Here is a 21,956-nt window from a genome sequence, read left to right as displayed (position 1 = left end):
TGATAACACTTCATTCATAGCCGAACAGAATGAGATGGCCAAACCCTTCGTTCGATTGCTGATGCCAAATCGAGATATCCTACCCTGAATCGCGCCAACACATACCGTGTAGTACAGAGCTGCGCATAGCTCGACCTTCTAGAAAAACACCACGGTTCTACTTTGGACTCGCCAAGTAATGTAATTTTACATCCAACAGTCACCTCTGACCGGCCTGCAATAGGCTCAACGCATAGTGGGCCACTTACAGGGGTTACTACGGCCAATGAACAGCCCAACATGCGCAATCCATTTCAGCTAGCTCGGCCCAATTGTGGTTTACACAAATTACCCTCTCAATTGCCTCTTAATCCCATCTACGAAGTATGATTGGGATTACTGATCTTCAACCGAGCTAAAAAATGCCTAACCTACTCGAACCAAAATTTGAGCTCGGTCCTTTAGTTTGCACGATTTTCAACAGTCTTCTTAGCTGTACAACACGTCTGACACTACCTAGGCCTAAGACACATGGCACACCCCTGTAGGCTCTGTATCTCTGTCACAATCGTCAAGCGTGGATCCCAATAATTTTTGAAACGTTCCGCCTCTCTATCTTCAATAAATATATCTTATGTCTAGTGAAGAGTCGTCTTCACTGTTCGTCTTTTTCGCTGCGGAATCTCATAACCAGAGCTTGAAGCCTCAACTTTTCACGCCCAAGCCTTGGTCCACGCATCACCAGTTCTTATTCTCCCTTGCTGCTGCTGCCTGTTTTTTAGATTGGATTTGGATTCTACACCCAAAATCGTAAGTTTCCCATGCCCTTATTATTCTGGTACTAACATGTTCTCGTTTATGTCTGGAAATAACATTTCAACACCTTGGAAACACATTGATTGGACTTTAAACCAGCCAAGAACAGTGTTTTTGATCAAAAATCGTAATACGGCCGAACTAAGAATATGTTTGCGACCTTTAGGCTTGAACCTGACTGAACTAAAAATGCCTTGACCAACAACTGAGCTAAATCCTTGAGTCGGTCCTACTCTTGTGCCGAACTAGGAATAGCTTGTGACCCACCTGTAGCCGAGTTAGGCTTATTTTGCATTGACTATTTACTTAGCCAAGTCCTTTAGCTAGGCATAACACTTTTTATTTCCACTTTGCAGAATTTGACTAGGTTGGCCAAGCACACCCTTGCACTTCGCCCCCTAGTGGTTTTTTACTCAACCGAGCCAACCAAGGTCACATCAGCGCCGAGCTAGGCCGTCGTGTACAATTTTAACTTAGCAATTTTTTAAGTTTTAATAGGTAGATACCGATTTCTGGTAGACTTCCCTGGAGCCATGGCCGAATTTCGAAGAGACTACCACATTCCAGACGACATCCACCTCTCCTTAGCCAAGTTGGACACCACACCATGGGGCAAACCAGGCTTTGTCCCCTGCACCATGGTGTCCATTGTAGATGAGGGACTTTGGTTCCCCATCGAACCCTTGATCTGTGAATTCTTTAGACAGACTAGGCTATACCCCACTCAATTATCAACCAACACCTATAGAATTATCAATGGGATTGCTAAGCTAAATCGCCGCCTAGGTCTGAACCTCGGTTTGGCCGAGCTGTTCCATCAGTACTCGCTCGGCCAGAATGACGACAGTTGGGTTTATTACCTTAGAGTAAGGAGAGGTCGAGAGAAAATTGTTAAGAGAACACTGGACAAAGACTTGAACGAGACAACTTTCTCTGGGTGTTGGGCAATTTTGAAGACCAAGAAGCCCAAATACGGAGTTATAACATAAACTAGAATAAAGGAACAGCTGGTAAAATCAAACCGGTTTAATTTCCTTTGTTATTTCAACAACCACTATGCTAACCCTTATGATTGTCCTCTGTGCAGATTTAAACCAGCTTAAATCCAACTATGCCTACGCAAATCAGGCCACACTTCAAGCCGCGCTTCGATACCGCCACAGAGATTGGATCGAGCTCCTAAACTTTGAGTCGACCTACCGGTGTAGTGGAAAGAGAAAAACAAAGGTTACTGACTTCCTTCTTGAATCATTACCTGAACTAGACCCCAACTTGCCCCAGATCAACCTTATCCCACTTAATGAAGAGCAAGAAATGGCCAAGAGGAGAGCCGTCCGGACTTTGATCACCGAACAGGCATCCAACACAAACGCTGAGGTCCAAACCGAGCAAACTACAACCAGTCAAACCATTGAAACAATTGTTGCGTTGCCCTCCTCTCCGGCTACCTCATCTCGGCCCAATAAGAGGCCGCGCACCTCGGCCTCTCAACCGCAGCGGCTGATGGACAAAGATGAACCAAAAGAGACAGAGGCACCCGTAAGTCAATCGAGGCAAGGGGGAGGCACCCCCGGCCGTGCTAGTTCTTCTTCGACGTGGGCGCCGGTTGTAACTTTTAAAGGCCGTGCAGTTACCATGGCTGACTCTGTTACCGCCGAAAAAGATCACCTACTGGCGTTTGGTTTATCCAAAAGTTTATGCCTTCCAGTCGATATGGAAAGGCACGAGAACTTGACCGAGCTGAAGGCGATTCGGTCCGCCACAAAGTCGATGGTCCTAGTAAGCTTTGAGCTTCTCAACAAAACTACTACTTTTCGTAATCTCTTAGCGCGGTTTAAACTTATCTTTTTCGGACACTGTGCAGGCCATCCAGAAAAATCACACTGCCCACTAGCGTGTAATCGAATTGCGAAAAACGGCCAAGGCAACCGTTGCCGAGGTCAAGCGAAAAGAGGCACCAGTTTTCATTTATATTATAAAAATAACATACCTAGTATAATGTACTCATTAGTTGACAAAAGTCTCAACTTATTTATGTCATATAATAGATAGAACTTTTTTTTGCTATGAAGATTGGTTTTTTTTTTTTTGGGTGGGTACTACGAAGATCGTAAAGAATTGATTTTGTAACCCCATGGATGATTAGGAAATAAATCATTACTTGATTATGGGCATTTTGGCAACATAGTAAAAAGTTAGTCTTTTGACTTTTTGATTTTTTTGGGTCATATCACTTCTTTATTTTTTTTTTACATAAAAAAGTCAAAAAGTTATAGGAAAGTCAAAAACTAAATTTTTACCAATTTTTCAGAACACCAATATATATAGTAAGAAAAACAATTTTAATAGCATTTCAATAGAACTATTATGCATTCCCATCTAAAAATTAAATAAAAATAAAACTATTATGCATCATTTTGAACATCTAAGAATTCGTTGGTCATTTATAAATCAAAATTTGTATGTTATCAACAAATATTTGTATTATAACTTTTAATTAAAAAAAATCTCCTCCATATTTTTATATAAGTTTCACTTTTACTGAATAAATTTAAAAAAAAATTAAGTACACAAAAAATTTTCACAAGATAAATAGATTCCACATGTAAACTCCACTCATATGAATCTCTCACTTTTGACACTTCTCTATGTTTCTCGAATGGAAAATACTAAATAATGTGTACCATATATACATCTTATAACTTAAAAAAAAAAAAAGACATAATTTTATATTTTCTGAATCATAACTAAAAAAAAATATCATAACTAAACATAACATGCGGCTTAACTAAATAATTTATCAGTCATAACTAAAATAATATCATACCTGAAGAAAAAAAATTAGTACTAATTAAAGAAAAATATGACATAATTAGGGATGCATATATTACACTCCAAAAAAGGGTGTGTCTATTAAAATTTCTCTTCTCGAATAGTTGTAAAAATTCTAGATGCAGCTGATTTTAATTAAAACAAATAAAAGAACAAAAAAAAAAAAAATTATTTAATTATTTTGGTAAATAGGAAAAACCCATATAAAAATAAAAAAGGGGAAACCGTTAGGGCAAGCTAAAACTACCCCGACTAACCATCATTCCCGCCCCCGGATGATTTTTAAAAATTCGTTGACTATTCTTTTTTTAAAAGGGTTTGATTCGTTGACTATTCATGTAATGTATATGTATCCAAATCTCACCTGTATCAGTTACGATTACCATTTGAGCCCAAATCCCTATTTCTATTGATGGACTATCAAACCCTTTTCTATCTCACCACCAAATCCCTAGCTCGAATTTGTCTAAAAAATGGCGGATCAGATCAAGCTCAATCGAACCTCTCTTCCCCTTCCCTATCAGCTTCAGGCGAAGAGGAAGGGCTCCGGAGTGAGGACTTGGTTCGTCGTCTCAAAATTGGGGAACTCTCGAATTGAAGAGCTTGGGAAGCAAGCGATCATGCTGAGGAGTGGAGTTCAGGCTCATGATTTGAGGGTTGTTGAATCAGAGCTCTTGAACCCCTCTGCGATTCTCCGAAGAGAGAGGGCTATTGTTGTGAATTTGGAACATATTAAAGCGATTATAACTGCGAATGAAGTTCTGGTACCAAACCCTAAAGACCCTTTTATGGGTTCATTTGTTTGTGATCTCGAATTCAAGCTCTCTGATTTTGGTGTAAGTGCTTTTCTTCATTTATTTCATGAAGTTAACTTGATTCTGATTTGATTTGTGTGATCGTTCTTCTTCTGATTTATTTCAGTGGGTTGATCTGTGAATATGTTGGGTGAAATTTGTATAATTTTGTTTTTGGAATTTTGAGTCAATAACACAACATGAAAAAAATGAGCGAGCTGAGAAAAAAATTTTAACACTTTTTTACAGAATTAAAAATTAGGAAATCCTGTTTTTTTTAAATATAATTAGGAACCACTACTTGGTGAAATTGTTAAAATTCTGAGCTTATAACTGTGAGAATGCGGGTTTTGGTGCAATGAACTACAACATCGTGCAAATAAGGAGAAGAGTTAGATCCACACCCATCTGCCCGATCTGGAATCCTTGATTAATGGAGGCAAACGCTGGGTAATGGCCATTTCCTTTTTGCTTATTATGGTAAACATAAGTCAACAGATAATAGTTGGAAGCATAAATTGTCGGCGAAATTATTTTTTTCTTAAATAATGCTAAGCAGAGAACAATATATCCAGTTTATTGTTACTTTAATCAAGAAAAAAAAAGAAAAGAAAAAAGCATCACGACACCACCTAATGATTGATAAAATTTAAAAAGAGGTGTATGATCGATTGTGTTGCTGGGTGAAGGCCACTATGGTAAGCAATAAAGCTATGGAGCAATCACCCTCTAATACGCCACCAGATGCAAGTGATAGGAGTCCTAAATCACCAGCTGAATGGTCAAATAGGGGCAACTCAAAGCCATTACCATTTGAGTTCAGAGCTTTTGAGATTTGCCTAGAATCTGTCTGCAGGAGCCTTGAATCTGAGGTATGACTATTAATATATATGTCCTAATGCTTTTGCTTTGTATTTCTACTTCTTTACTCGAGCTGTGATATTGAATTCTATTAATGTATTTGATTGAATTTTGTTTGAAACTTTCTGTGTACATCATGAAATATACAAGCACCCTGATTTTTTGAGTATCTTGGATGAATTTATGACATCATTAACCACCTCATAATCTTGCAGCCATATTCTCTAAAAATTATTGGGTACCAATAGGGTACCAAGTGGCATGCCATTTGGTACCTTCTAACCAATCATAAATTATGTAGCCCCCTTCATGTTCCCCAAGTACCTAACATAAATATAATAGGTCCTACAATCTTGTTGAATTCACCCATGTGTGAAAGGGGTGATCATCCAAGTCAAGTTTGGTTGGCAACAATGGGAAGGCAACCAACCAAAGTCTACCTTGGCGGCCACCAACCATCTTGAAGAGTCAAGGATGGAGGCTGCCCAAAGGCTCTCCCACCTACTCCCTCACCTATAAATGGAGGTTGAGAGGAGAGGCCAAAGGGTGAGTAAGTGAGTGAGGAAGAAAACCGTGAACCAAAGAGTGCGAGAGATGTGAGGCGGAGAGACCGTCTCTCTCGGTGTGAGCGAGGGAGACGGGTGAGTGGCTGAGTGAGGAGAGTGTGAGCTCCTCCTCTATTGTAATCTTTCTGTAATCTCCTCATTGGTATAGTGATAATCGGTTACTCTCCCGTGGACGTAGGCATTGGGCCGAACCACGTAAAATATTGTGTCTCCTTGTGTGTGGGTGTGTTTTTCTGCTTGCAATGATTTCTATAAGGTCTTGGGCGGGATCCCAGATCCCAACAAGTGGTATCAGAGCCTCGTCGGTGGCGTTTCAGAACAAAAACAGCGTAGTGTTTGAAACTGCCCAGAAATCAAGTTGCTCGAAATCATGTTTTGAGCATACCAGGAGCAAGGGCTCGAGAAGAGGAGTCCAACCATATAAAGCATACACCCAGAGGAGTCTGCACGCGCCTCCACGCGCCGCCTGAAGAAGGCGCGTGAGTCCCAGTCTCGGCACGCGCCTCCACGCGCCGTGTAGGCAGACGGCGCGTCGGCCCAGTCGCATGCACGCGCCCCACGCGCGGATGAAGGAAGAAGACGAGTGGGAGAGGCGCGTGTATGGCACGCGCGTGCCACGTCAGCAGCCACGTCATCTGCCACGTCATCCGCAGGAGGAAGAATCCTGTGTTTCGCGGCGAAGGTACAGCCGCAGATCTGAGGCGTACAAAATGTTTTGGCTATATCGAAGCCATTTGGAGTCCGTTTTTTGGTGATCCAATAGTGGTTTCCGACTATTTGGAGTATTCCGGACACATCCGTACGGTCAAATTTTGGAGACGGAGTTTCTGTAAAAGGAAGGCAGATTAAAGTGGCAGACGGCGTCAGGGACAGTGGATGGAATATTTCGTTGGTACACGGAATATTCCTTGAACTTCTGAAAATTACAATTTGGCCCAGAATTTTCAGAAAATTGTGGTGTGGCCCAGTTTTCGGGGAAAGTTTTCAGTGAGGTCCCTGGAAGTGCAGCGAAGGTTGGTTCTAGCTAAACGGACCGCTCCGGACGCAACCGCGAGGACAGAATAGTGAAATTCTGAACGGTTTGGAAAGATTGTCAAAACATGGGTGTTTGTCATCTTCAATACTCAAAGGAAGGTTGCCGGATATTGTGGAACGCTGCGGATTCACTGAAGAGGTTAGAATGGGCAGATTCTGACCCGATTGGACAACCAGATACAGATTGAGATAGATCATTGAAGACCAGAGGAGATCAGGCTTGATCAAATGGCAGATCGAGGGAGATCAGGATTGGTCAGGGGCGATCAGAGGATTGCAGACATGATTATCTCAAGATCAAAGGTCTAGGAAAGTTCTGTCAAAAAGACACTGTCTAAGGAGACTGGTTCTTAAGTGGGACCGGTTGTGACCCCACCAGTCTTTCCTGGGAACTTTCCTAGTTGTTGAGGTGATCGGAGGATCTGGTTCAATCAAAAGAAAAGACCATTCATCGACAGATAGATGATTTGGCAACCAGTACAGGCTCAGGGAAATACTGTGGCTGTTGGAGCTACTGTATACGAGAAGGTACTAATGGTATGTGGACATGTAGAACAATAGTTGCAGAGGAGCATACTAAGCGCAGAAGTACAATTGCAGACGTGCAACAGTGCAAGGGTACGCTAGAGTGTCGTACAGAGGCGCGAGAAGAGTGTGCAGCAGCGGGTTGTTGACAGTTCACAGGAACTTCCAGACAGAGAAATTGAGACAGGTAAAACGCAAGAGTGCGTGCCAAGGAGTGGCAAGTCTTATTTCTCTATGGTGGTTTCTTTAGTTCCATGGCAGCAGATGATAGAGTTGATGCAGATCTCTCAAGCAAGCTTGACGCAGGGAGACCAGAAGCCATGGGTGCGAGCACTATGCACGGAGTTGCATAGTGGTAACTTGTACAGACCGGTGGAAGTTGTCTTGACAGAAGGGCTAACTGTCAAACATCAGTACGGACAAGTGAGACAGAACCGAACATCAGGGATTGCAGCACAGACAACAAGCGTATGTGGAAACGCTAGGAGGTTGTTCAGAAGTGCAGAAGGGCAAAGGCTGGTTGTTCAGAAATAAGCTCCGAGCAAGGAAACTTGAGGATGTTGATGTGTCAAACTCTGAAGTTTTCTAGTTGCTCCAGTGTTCATCATGCAAGGAGTTGCATGATAGTCAAGGGCATCCAAGCAGGGGGTGCAGGACATCCAATCAGGGGGTGTCGGATATCTTGGTTGCGCAAGTTCAAGGATAGCAGGTATAGACATCCGAGACAGGAAGCATGGAAGAAATCTGTGGAAGATAGGAGCAGTGGCTCTCTCCAAATCAGAGAGTGGTGTGAGTTGAGTTGAGGATGTCGGATTCCCTCCTCCTCTTGTATCTCTGGTGTTTTATCTCTAGCTTCAGGGGATGCAGCGTCCCAGTGAAGAGATGCAGACTATGTTGAATTTGGGCGTGACAAGATTAGCAGCAGTGTGTGCAGTGGATCACCTCACATGGGTTGAGGGGGTGATTTGTTGAATTCACCCATGTGTGAAAGGGGTGATCATCCAAGTCAAGTTTGGTTGGCAACAATGGGAAGGCAACCAACCAAAGTCCACCTTGGCGGCCACCAACCATCTTGAAGAGTCAAGGATGGAGGCTGCCCAAAGGCTCTCCCACCTACTCCCTCACCTATAAATGGAGGTTGAGAGGAGAGGCCAAAGGGTGAGTAAGTGAGTGAGGAAGAAAACCGTGAACCAAAGAGTGCGAGAGATGTGAGGCGGAGAGACCGTCTCTCTCGGTGTGAGCGAGGGAGACGGGTGAGTGGCTGAGTGAGGAGAGTGTGAGCTCCTCCTCTATTGTAATCTTTCTGTAATCTCCTCATTGGTATAGTGATAATCGGTTACTCTCCCGTGGACGTAGGCATTGGGCCGAACCACGTAAAATATTGTGTCTCCTTGTGTGTGGGTGTGTTTTTCTGCTTGCAATGATTTCTATAAGGTCTTGGGCGGGATCCCAGATCCCAACAAATCTAAACTAATGAGAATAAAGGAAGGCACCAAGTGGTATTGCCACATGGTACCCTATCTGTACCCAATAATTTCTCCATATTCTCACATCATTAAACTATAATTTGGTATCACACAACTTTTTAGGTCTTCTACACCTTTCACGTGTTCAATCTATCCATCAAAGAGAGAGTTAATATGTCCTTTATGGGAAAAGATGAATTTTTCAAGTAGTAAAAATTTTTGACAACGTTCCCTACACATTCTTAAACTTGTGGTAACATCCTTCAATCAGCACTAGTACTGGTGTTTTCTGAACTTTTCCAGCCCGTCATTGTTATCAATATATTATCAACAGATAGAACTATAGATTTAAACCTTTCAAACAATGTAAATTGTGCATTAAATGCCATGAATCAATCTTCTTGTTGGTTGTGGACCTTTTACTGAGATATCGCTGAAGCATGTTTGGTCTTTGAATGCATTCACCTTTTTTTTTTTTCCCCCCTCCCTCACAACTAAGGTTTCACTAGAAGTTGAGTTTTGAGTTTTTTGTTAATGCTTAACTATATCATCAAAGTGGTCTAATTTCAGTTTCTTTAGAGATGTAATTTTTACAAATCTGTGTTGATATATTTATCCAGACTTCCACATTAGAAGAAGAGGCATATCCGGCTTTAGATGAGTTATCTGCTAAAACCAGTACGCATAATCTCAAACACGTGAGAGTCATAAAAGGTCGTTTGGTTGCTCTGTCTGGGCGTGTGCAGAAGGTATAGTATTATCTCATTGACTTCTTTAATACTCATCACTTTTTAGTTTGATTAATTGTTTTCCATTTCATCATATTAATTCTTGATAAGGGATTTTTCTTTTCTTTTTCCTTTTTCTATAAAAAAATTTATTCTTGTTCGGAAAAGTAGCTAATTGATTCAGTATAATGATATTATGCCATATATTTTATAGGTGAGGGATGAATTTGAACATCTACTGGATGATGACTTAGATATGTCTCAAATGTACTTGACTGATAAGCTTGCCAGCTTGCAATTGCAATCTGAAGGTTTAGAAGTTGAACTAGAGAATGATGCAAATGCATTTAAATCGGGCAATGATAGGTAAATTATTTTCCATTTAGATTCTTGCAATATCTTTGCATGTGGAATACTTTAGATGTTTTCTTTATTATACACAGATCGCCAAGACATTATTGCAAAACTACATCGTCAATGTTGGTTTTGCAGCAACACTAACTGAGTGTAACTTCCCGATAAATCTCATAGTCTGATTTTTCAATGTTGGTTTAGGTTTGATCTTGGTTTTACCCGATAAATCTCATAGTCTAATTTGAACCCTGCCTAGGTATTGATTTTACCTTCACCTATTACTATTAAGGCTATAATAAACAAAGAAGTTGTTCTTATTTTTCAATAATTTTAATTCAATGTGCTTCATCATGCTTCTTGGTTTTCAATTTTCAGTGATGAGGACATGAGCAGCAAAAAAAGTTCTATAGATGTAAGTGATCTCAAACCAAATGTTGAAGAGTTGGAAATGCTATTGGGAGCCTACTTTGTGCAAATAGAAGGAATATTAAACAAACTATCGACTGTACGTTAAACTTCTCTTTGTTTTTATTTTTTAGATAATGCTATTCTACTTCTAATCCCTAAAGTAGATTTGTTTGGTTATTTGGAAACTTTAGAGGAAAAAGAAGAGTTAGGAGGGATAAAAAGCACAGCAGAGCAGAGGGTACTCTCTTTGTCTGTCTGTTTGGTTGAGCAAAAAGTGTTACTTTGTTTCACCGAAATATTTTTACTTATCGGTGAAAAGGGTGTTTATTTGAAGGGGGAAAAATGTGAGTAAAATGTTTCCCTTTTTCCCTTCTTCCTCTTCATACATTTTGGGAAGATTGATCTTGATGAAATTTTTATTTCCCTACCCCTTTCTTTTCTGCCAAATGAAGGAAACTGTTTCCATCCTCCCATCTACTTTCCTCGCTTCCTTTTTCCCAATCCTCCCTGGGAAATGATAAGTGTCCCACGTGTGGGTTCCACCCTTCTTCTATGATTGGTTCTATGAAAAATTATGTGCATATAGCACCACTGATCTTCTCTTCAATGACGTATATACCGAAATTACAATGATGTTATATGACTTTAGTATGCTGTATGAAAATATAATGACAACTCCTTTTAGCTACACAAAATCAAGGAACATGTCAATATTTCTAGTTGGTTAAATTCTTTATCATGCAGTCCTATCTCATGTCTTGTGTCTTTGATTTCTTTGTACTCCATCCAAAAGAAATTTCTTTTTAAAATTTTCAGCAATGAAGAAAAAAGAGAAAAAAATAAAATAATAATAAAGAAGAAAATGAGCCTTCTGAATCTGTCAAGATCATTCTAATGCTGTAATTCTTCTTGTTTGGTTTTTAAAGCTGCGTGAATACATCCACAACACAGAGGACTACATCAACATCGTATTGGACGACAAACAGAATCAACTTCTGCGAATGGGCATAATTATTACTACAGGAGCTCTAATGTTCAATTTAGGGGTCGTGGCTGCAGGTTTCTTAAGCATTAACATCCACATTCCTCTCTTTGATTCTGGAACCTTTGCACCCTGGTTTGGGGCTGCTGGAGGTATAATAGCTTGTTCAATTGCTTTATTTGCCATATTCATCCTGTTGTTCAAGTGGTTAAAGCTTCTTGTCTAAGGACTAACTAACCTCTCATGAGAGGTCAGATACAACAATATCTGCTACAAATATATCATTATATATCTCCAATTCAGATACAATTAAATAATCTTTGGAACTTGTGTATCATATAAGAGGGTATGTTTAGTGACATATGTGAAATCTCTGGTGTATTTTGAATTTTTTTTTTCCTTCTCTGTATTGAGGTTATGTATGTAAAAGGATATCAAACCCACAATTAAAATATCTAATTATATGTGTATTCTTTTGAGCTTTTTCTTCAGGTTCAGACAACAACAACAACAACAAACTAGATCTACAACAGCAGTTATGTATTCTTTGAGGCTTTTTTCTAGATCTGTTGATTTAAAAAAAGAAAAAATAGAAACCCAATTACTTAAATGTTTGACCCATGGGGCCATTTTCTAGGTGTATTGAGCTTGAAATTACTTGGGTAAACTCTGAGTGGCGGAAATTCCTTAAAAGAGAGAACATAGATAAGTGATGGTAGTCTCATCCTCGCAGTGTTGATAGGTGGATGTGAAAACTACCAGTTAACGGTAGGGTGGAGAAAGATGCTGGGTTGTTTGTGGTTACAAGGTTTGGGATAAAGGTGGCTATGGCTTCAATTGAGTGGAACTGGCATGTGGAACTGGTTAAGAAGGTTTTTGTAGTGAAGGGGATGGATGGTTTGGTGTTTGGTTGGGTGGTGGTGGTGATGTGTTTGATTGATGGCTATGTTGATGGTCAGAACGGTAGATTTAATTTCATTTCTTAGCAATTTCCGGGGGATCAGGTAAGAGATTTCTGGCTGTTCATTCTTTTTCCCCCTCGCACTCTAGATCTCATCATCGCTTAGGGGGAGGGGGAGGGGGAGGGGGAGCTACTGAAGTAGGTTTTCAAGTTGACTATGCTTTGAGCCAATTTAAGCATCCGTTTTTTCGACGTTGACTGATCTTGTTCTCCTCTTCCCGTTTTTCTGTCTTTTCTTTTCCTTTGTTTTTTTTCCTTTTAGTATTGTTCTTAAGTGTTGCAGATCTGGACCTTTTATTTTCTTTTTACAGTAGACCCCAGTTTCCCTTTTCCCAGTCCTCGTATTATCGACTCGATCCTTGACCTTTAGTAGCATTCTTTGGCCTCTTTTTATTGGGAGATTTTTGGGTGTGGGTTTGTTGCTGGTTATCTTAGTTTGTTTTGTGTTGGTTGCTTTTCTTACTTTAGTTATGTTTGTTAGTTATCCTTTTTCTCTAGTTTTTGTGAGTCAGGGTTCTTTCCTTGTTTGTGTTTTTTCTCTACTTGTTCTCTTCTTGTTGTTCTGGGGTATTTGTATCTATGTTGCAAAAAAGATTCCTTCTCAACACTGAATCGGCCACTAAGTGAATTTCAAGGGAAGAGAAAGGTAAAGCTATTGTAATAGACAGTGGTTGTAGTCCAAACAATAGATGTCTGACACCACAAGACATGCTCTTGTATATGGATCCACTTGAAATAGCTTTAATCAAAGATACCCTTTGTGATGATTTTTGTTTTGATTGGGAATTGATCGAGCGATCTCTAAAACATGGTTCAGATTTTATGGTTGAAGATTTGGACAAGAAGGTTGCTTCACCTAAGAAGAGTCAGACAATACCATGCTTTGCAAACCTTGGTGAGGGTAGTAGTAGTGGTGTTCTAGATGTTGATTTTGAAAAAGTAGCCTTTTTTGGCCTCAAGGTTCTGTTGTGGGTAGTGGCAGTAGGATTGGAGAAGATACAGTTAACGGGGCTGCTCTCAAAACGCCTTTCAAGCGAAGGAAAAAAGTGGTCATGGGAAAAAATTTTCTAGTCATTGATCGGAACTTGTGTCAATCTCTAAACGATGGTAAATTTCAGTTCTTACATCAGTCTAGCGTGGTAGTTATTGAGGTTCAATCGAAAGAGTTTTCCGAAACAGACATACAATATGTTGGAAGTTCATATTCTTGAACCACTTAACCGAGCAAGGATCCTCTAGAGTGATTTTTCCCTAAAGTTTCCTAGAGTGCAACATTGTGTGGTTGAGATTTACTGGCAAGTCACAACAATTTTTCTGATGTGACTTGCCAGTAAATCTCAATCACACAATATAACACTCTAGGAAACTTTAGGGAAATTTCACTCTAGAGGATCCTTGGTCCACTTAACCAGCTTTCAGAGTATAATTCCATGTTGGATGAACACCCATTGGTTGCCCCAAATCTTGAAGTTCAACCAATCACATCCGATCCTAGTAAAGTTGCATCATTGCCAATGCCATCCCCAGTTTCTTGAGCACCTGACGAGCAATTGCAAGCACCGAATTCCTCTGCTGAGCAGTTACTAGTGTTGGAACAATCTTCTGTGTGAAAAATAAATTGAAACTAAATCAAACAAAATAAAATAAATAACTTACAGAATTTATTTTACCAAACCGAAGTATAATAAAAAGATCAAGTCAAGTGTGTGATACTCTGTCCTTAAGACAGATTCGCCCCGCTACGGTGCTTACGGTTATGTGACGTCTATCTTCCAGGATACAATGATCTTCACAAATTTGTAGTAACACTCCAAACAAATTTGTCCGGCGAACTAGAACCTTGTGTTCTATACTTTCTTTAATTTTCTCTAAAACTAGAATGAAGATTATATATACAAAGGAACGAAATCTGGACAGCAAAATGTATTTTTTTCAAACTGTTTTCGATGGTTGAACACTACTGGAAATGTTGGTATTTATAGGCAAAAATTCTGTCCAAACAGGTGCAATAAAAAATTGAACAGCTATGAAACAGTTTTGAACAGGTGCAGTTTCAAAATTCAAACAGATAACTGCTATAACTGCAACAGATCTAGTGGCAGTTTTGGACAGATAACTGCTCAGCAGTTTGGATTTGTTCGGGCAGTTTAAAACCTGTAGACAGTTTGAATCTGAATCTGAATCTGTTGTGGACTGAAAATGGCACATTTATGGACATAAAAAATTAAATTCAAATTTTGAATTAATTTCCCACAAAATTCAAATAAATTTTGTCAAAAAAATTAATATAAGAACCGACCCGACCTATACCAGCGCCTGGCACGGCATGGCACGGCTCGGCCGACCGGATGGACGACAGCAGAGTGTGTGGTGGTTTGAGCTAAGGTTCCATTTATCCATAACTCCTCCCTTCTACAAACTTGGGATATCCCTTGGGGCCCAATCCAAGTATTGTACTCTAGAGATTATATACCTACAAAAGCTCTCTTAAAGTTTCAATGTGAGACGACCCATTTTAAGAAACCCACATTTACTTCTTTAAATTTCCCTTTCCATGAACCCGAAAACGACGTCAACTTCCAATTCACTCATAAATAGTTTTGATGAACCGTTTTCACCGTGTAACTTGCTATGCGGCAAGGAACACATCACTTTTTCGGACCCACCCCAAAAGACATTTGGGGCCGACTCAATTTTGGGCTCAAAGATGGCCCAAAATAAGCATATATAAAACCCATTTTCCAACAATCCCCCACATGAATGGAATTTGATTGAGAGAAAATGCAACAATATGATCTAATTACAGAGAGTACAAAAATTAGAAATATTCTGCAAATGATAAATAGTTTTTGGTTTTAAACCTTACCTTGTGAGACACTATTGGATTTACTAACTAACCAGTGAACATGATGTTTTGAACTGTTCAATCATTTGTGTAAACCAAGACAATAGAATTCACACAGTATATCCCCAAACACTGTTTAGTTCTCACTATTGTGTTCATTTTGGCCCTGAACAAACTGGTCTTTCATGAGTGCTCTACAGAATTGTAGCCCTACACAAATTTCATAGAATTAGCCTAGTTCACACTCATATAAGTGATTATTATGAAGAGTATCCTGCCATACTCCACTAGATTTACCTAGATATAAGAATCATTAAAATTTTACTTAACCAAAAATGCTGCAGACATCACTATTTCATCATAGAAATGGGTAGGAGTTTGACTCCCCAGTGATCCTTCTAAGTCATACACAACTCAGTTGTCCCTTTGAACCTAGATCTTGGGATCTCCAGTCAACTAGGTTGGATTGTCGTTGTGGTAACTCTTATTTACTAGGCTTTAGTCCCCTTCCCCTTGATAAATTCTCAACTAACTCTCTTTGCTAACCCTTTGGTTAGTGGATCCGCTATGTCGTTTTTAGACTTCACATATTCAATGGAAATAATTCCATTAGAGAGTAGTTGTCTCACAGTGTTATGTCGACGGCGAATGTATCGCGACTTACCGTTATACATATGATTCTGTGCTCTACCAATTGCTGATTGACTATCACAATGTATGCAAATAGCAGGCACCGATTTTGGCCATATTGAAATATCTTCAAGGAAGTGGCGAAGCCATTCTGCTTCTTCCTCAGCTTTATCTAAAGCTATGAATTCTGATTCCGTAGTAGACCTAGCAATGCAAATCTGTTTGGAAGATTTCCAATATACAGCCGCCCCACCAAGAGTAAAGACATACCCACTAGTGGACTTTGAGTCTCTAGTATCCGATATCTAATTTGCATCACAGTATCCTTCAAGTATTGGTAGATATCTAGTATAATTAAGCCCAATGTTACGAGTAAATCGGAGATATCTAAGCACCCTTATAATTGCTTTCCAGTGTTCTACTCCTGGGTTACTTGTATGTCTACTTAATTTACTTACTGTACAAGCTATATCTGGGCGAGTGCAGTTCATCAAATACATTAAGCTTTCAATAATTTGGACATACTCTAATTGAGAAATACTTTCTTGTACATTCTTAGATAGAAACAAATTAACTTCTACAGGTGTTCTAGCAAGATGATTATCATCTTTGCTAAATTTGTCAAGTATTTTCTCAATGTAATGAGATTGTGACAAAGCATAACCTTCTGATGTTTTGGTAATTTTCATACCAAGAATTACATCAGTAATGCCCATGTCCGTCATGTTAAAATGTTTATTCAACATTTTCTTGGTAGTTTTAATCATGTCATTATTACTACCTATGATGAGCATGTTATTCACATAAAGACATACAATGACATAACCTTTGTCTGTATTTTTAATATAAACACATTTGTCACACTCATTAATTTTAAATCCATTTGGCATCATTGTTTGTCAAATTTCTCATGCCATTGCTTTGGCGCTTGTTTTAAACCATATAATTGTGGACACCCCATTTTTGACCGTCCTCAAGACTTGGACGTCATCGTTTGAACACTCGATGATCATCCATGTTTGTGTTCGTTTTGAATTCCCGAAGGACTCGGCTGCGTGCCGTGCCTTGAGATCTCTCGACTTGTTTGTTTTGTGCTTGGTTATGGACCAAACACATGTGTTTTTGCTTCTAAGGGCAGGGAATGGCTTGTTGGCCATCTCCATATCTCACCAGCCATGGCTTGAGGCCACCGGCCTTGTTTTCTTGTTACCGGTCAAGGGTGTTGGCCGATCGGCAATGTTTATGGTCGGCCTGCCACAGGTATTGGTCGACCGGCCCTTTTTCTGGCTGAGACCTCCTTTTTACCCTTTTTAGGCATTATGCATGCCAGCTGTGCCAGCTGGTACGCACAAAACCTGCCCTCTATACACGTGTATGGAGGATTTGCACCCTTTTGCACCCTTTGTACCCTTTTGCTCTAGCTTCTTGAGAAAGCTTGAACCCTTTGTCTTAGCTTCCTCAAGAAGCTTGACCCTTTGTCTTAGCTTCCTCAAGAAGCTTAAACCTTTGTCCTAGCTTCTTGAGGAAGCTTGACCCCTTTGTTTTAGCTTCTCCAAGAAACTTGAGCCCTTGTTTTGTTCTATAAAAGAGGGCCTCTCCTTCCATTTCAGGGGTTGGAAAAATCTGATATATAAAATATATATCACTCTCTCTCTATATCTCCCTCACTCTCTACATTTGTGTGTTAGAGTGCCTTAAAGTGAGTTTTGTTCTTGTTTTTGCACTAGAACACCTAGGAATACACCATTCTTTGGTTACTAAGGTGCTAAGGAGTTGTTCGAGGGGTTCTTGAGCTGGTTTTGATCCAAAGAGGCTACTGGTTTAGTGTTCTTAGAAGTGGTCTTCAAGGGTGAGACATTTACCCTTTTATTCCTTTTTTTTTTTTTTTGTACAAGCTTTAGCCTATCTTGCACATTGATTTAAGCTTAGCTATAAACTGAAAAAAGTTTTGTATTTGCATGCTTAATATGTTTGTTTAAGGTCATTTTGGTGTTGGGGGTCGTCCACCCCCTCTTAGGCCTTGTTTGGCCTCTTTTTGAGCCTTCTTTGTTGAGCTTTGGAACTTTCGTGTATTGGCCTTCTCACCACTGAAATCAAGAGGATTTTCAGTGGTGGTGAAGTGGTTTTGAGGTCTTGTATAGGGGAGGGGCACCCCTCTCCCCTTATGTCTCATTTGCTTGTGTTTTTTGCTCATAAGGGTAGCATGCATGCTTAGTCGATTTTGGCTCCATTTCAGTGGGTATTTGGTGTTATTCTATCATGTTATGCCTCTGTTTTGAGTAGGTTTAATGGTCTCTTGCATGCATTATATGCTTGCCTTGTAATCCCATGTTTTGGCCTAACATGTATCATGTTATGAGATGACATTTTAGCATGATTTTGGTTTGGCTCCAAGAAGATTTTAGCTTTGTTTTGCCATGCTTGAGGTTTGGTTTTGGTTATTTTGATCATGTTTGCCATGATTTGTATAGCCATCATGCATTCTAGCTTGCTAGCTTTGGGAGTGTGGGCCACTAGCATGCTTTACTTAGCTTATTCTCATGATTTGGCATCATTGGAGACCATATTTCAGTCCATGTTCCATGCTTGTGCACTTGCATTTGGCTCTCTTTCAATGCTTGGAAGTGTTGTAGTTTTGTGCCTCAAGAGTTGGTCATTGTGTATGCCACCATGTTTAGACATTTGAGATGCCATTTAAGTGGGTTTTGGGGCTTATTCTAACATACCATAGCTCTGATTTTGTTGGTCTAATGTCCATGTCTGTCATCTTTTGAGTGTTCTTGAAAGTTGTCTTTCATGCCTTAGCCTTAGGCCCATTGGTTTGCATGTTTGTTTTGCATTTTGGCACCATCATGTTAGTACTCTTGGCCACTGTTTTGAGATGGGCTGAGGTCTTCCAATTTCGGTTTAAGTCCATCTTTGTATATAATTGCATGTTTGACATGTTGCATGCTTGCATTATATCATGTTGGCATGTTTGCATGTTGTTTAGCTAGTTGCATTACATAACCTTGTTGCATACTTGGCATATTAATGTGACATTAGCTTAGCTTGCATGATAGGTTGCATTACATTTGGCATGCTTGTTACCTTAGCCTTATGTACATACTTGAGCCACATTGCATACATACATTACATTGTGTTTAGTTTGGAGTGTCAAACCAAACACAAGGATCGAGGGACGTTTCGTACGTGAAGTGATGAAACACTTAGAAAATATGAAGAAGAAGAACTCCGAAAATATGAGGAAGAAGGAATATATTTCTGTTATATTCAAAACTTCTTATTTTACAAGACCAAATGACACTCCTTATATAGGAGATATTACAAACATCATTATAACCCATTATATGCCACTTACATGTTATATATTACCACTATCTACCACTATCATATTATATACATGCCACTATCTACCACCAACACCACTATCATATTCTATACATGCCACTATCTACCACCAACACCACTATCATATTCTATACATGCCACTATCTACCACCAACACCACTATCATATGCCACTATCTTATTATATGCATTAACACAAATTTCCAGCACTCCCCCTCAAGCTGGTTTGAAGATATCTTCCATAGCCAGCTTGCTAGTCAGCTTATCAAATTGCTTCTTGTGTAGTCCCTTCGTTAGCACATCAGCTAATTGTTCACCTGTTGGAAGGTAGGTCATACAGATTATGCCAGCATTGATTTTCTCCTTGATGAAATGTTTATCCACTTCTATCTGTTTTGTGCGATCATGTAGAACTGGATTATGAGCTATAGATATAGCTGCTTTGTTGTCACAATAGACCTTCATAGGTGTTGGGTGAGAAAGCTTTAATTCTTCAAGAATTCTTTTAATCCACATTACTTCACAGATTCCATGGGCAACAGCTCTGAACTCTGCTTCTGCACTACTTCTAGCTACCACATTCTGTTTTTTACTCCGCCATGTAACTAGGTTCCCACCTACAAAGGAGCAGTATCCGGATGTTGATCTCCTGCCTGTAACACTTCCTGCCCAGTCTGCATCTGTGTATACTTCAACTTGAAGATGTCCATGTTTCTTGAACAGTAAGCCTCTCCCTGGAGTTCCTTTCAAATATCTTAAGATCTTATAAACGGCCTCAAAGTGCTCTGCCCCTGGTGAGTGCATGAACTGACTTACCATGCTGACTGCAAAGGCAATATCAGGCCGCGTATGAGACAAGTAAATCAATTTCCCGACAAGTCGCTGATATTGTTCCCTCTCTTTGACTTCTTCAGCCTTAGCAGCTTGTAACTTCAAGTTAGGCTCGATCGGAGTCTCCACCATCTTACAACCAAGCATACCTGTTTCTCCAAGGAGATCAAGAACATATTTTCTCTGATTAACGAATATACCTTCCTTGGATCTTGCAAGTTCCATTCCGAGGAAATACTTGAGGGCTCCCAGATCCTTAATGTGAAATTCTTTTGCGAGTTTCTCTTTGAGGGCTGCTAACTCTGCTTCACCATTACCAGTTAAAATGATGTCATCAACATAAACAATCAAAATTGCAATTTTACTGTTTTTTGAATGTTTATAAAATATTGTGTGATCTGCTTGACTCTGCGAGAAGCCACAACTGATAACTGCCTTCCCAAAGCGTTCAAACCATGCTCTTGGTGATTGTTTGAGTCCATATAATGACTTGTTCAATCTGCATACTCTGTCGCTTCCAAGTCTCTGCTCAAATCCCGGCGGTAGGCTCATGAACACCTCCTCTTCAAGATCACCATTGAGAAATGCATTTTTAATGTCAAGTTGATGTAGAGGCCAATCTGAATTTACTGCAAGAGATAACAGTGCTCTGATGGAATTTATTTTAGCAACAGGAGCAAACGTCTCCTGATAGTCGATCCCATAAGTTTGAGTGAAGCCTTTAGCCACCAGTCTCGCCTTGTATCTCTCAACGCTTCCATCTACGTTACATTTTATCGTAAACACCCATTTACACCCAACTATTTTCTTGTCTTTGGGTAGATCAACTATCTCCCAAGTACCACTTCTCCTTAAAGCATTTATCTCCTCAATGACTGCTAATTTCCAATTCGAATCATCCAATGCTTCCTGTATATTCCTTGGAACAAACAAGTGTGAAATCCTAGATGTGAAAGCTCTATGGTTTTTAGACAGTCTTTGATAGGAGAGGTAATTTGCAATAGGATGTTTAATGCAATTTCGGACACCTTTCCTAATTGCTATAGGAACATCAAGGTCGGAAATAGAAGGAATAGGATTACCTAAAATTTCGATGCCAGAACTCGGGTGGACATTTGGGTCATTAGGATGGACATTCGGGTCATTATTCCTCAGATGAAATCGCTTCCTAGTATAAACCTGAAGCTCAGGATTTAGATCATTTTGTAGTACTTCTCCCCCTAAACAAGAATCTTCTTGACTAGGCACCATAGAACTTGGTTCTCCTAAGTGATCATTATCAGACAGATGTGGTTTTTGTGTAGGATAAATGACATTGGGGAGCAGGATAGAAATATCCCAAAAACGGTCTTCTACTCCACTTGTCTCCCCCTGAAGAGAAGTGTTGGGGAAATAGGATTTTGTTTCCACAAATGACACATCCATACTCACATGAAATTTCTTGGTTTGAGGGTCGAAACACTTATACCCCTTTTTATTTGAGGAATAACCAAAAAAAACACATTTTATAGCACGGGGGTCAAGTTTTGAACGAAATTGACTAGGAACATGAACATAGGCAGTACATCCAAAAACTTTGGCGGGTAAATCAGAAAACAACCTCGTGTTAGGAAAAAAAGTTTTGAGACAATCGAAAGGCGTTTTGTATGTTAACACCTTTGTAGGCATCCTGTTTATCAAATAAGAGGCTGTTAAAATTGCTTCACCCCATAAATATTTAGGAACATGCATGTAAAACATTATAGCACGTGCTATTTCAAGTAGATGTTTATTTTTTCGTTCTGCAATGCCATTTTGTTGAGGGGTATCCCGACATGTAGATTGATGAAAAATTCCCTTTTTTTTCCCAAAAACTCACCCAACTGCTCATTGAAATATTCTGTTCCAATATCAGAATGTAAAATACCAATTTTGGTTTGAAATTGGTTTTCAATCATATTGTAAAAATTTGTGAATAAATTTTTGACGTCAGATTTTTTATTCATCAAATAAA

The 21,956-nt window shown here is 39.6% G+C and overlaps 1 protein-coding gene across 2 annotated transcripts; it reads left to right on the top strand.

Moving 5' to 3' along the window:
- The first annotated feature begins 3,862 nt into the window (after positions 1–3,862).
- Positions 3,863–11,825, top strand: LOC114268152 (magnesium transporter MRS2-F). Of its 2 annotated transcripts, XM_028209271.2 has the most exons (6): positions 3,875–4,463; positions 5,111–5,293; positions 9,495–9,623; positions 9,817–9,968; positions 10,332–10,461; positions 11,291–11,825. In XM_028209271.2, the coding sequence occupies exons 1-6, from the start codon at positions 4,101–4,103 to the stop codon at positions 11,570–11,572; spliced, it is 1,239 nt and encodes a 412-aa protein (XP_028065072.2). In that variant the 5' UTR covers positions 3,875–4,100; the 3' UTR covers positions 11,573–11,825. The 2 variants fall into 2 exon arrangements, with proteins under 2 accessions (XP_028065073.2, XP_028065072.2); XM_028209272.2 differs by lacking the exon at positions 9,495–9,623 and having other exon boundaries at positions 3,863–4,463.
- Positions 11,826–21,956: the final 10,131 nt, after the last annotated feature.

This window comes from Camellia sinensis, chromosome 12 (assembly GCF_055761805.1).
Source record: "Camellia sinensis isolate YWXY chromosome 12, ASM5576180v1, whole genome shotgun sequence".
Taxonomy (NCBI): Eukaryota; Viridiplantae; Streptophyta; class Magnoliopsida; order Ericales; family Theaceae; genus Camellia; species Camellia sinensis.
This window is presented reverse-complemented; position numbering and strand designations above follow the sequence as displayed.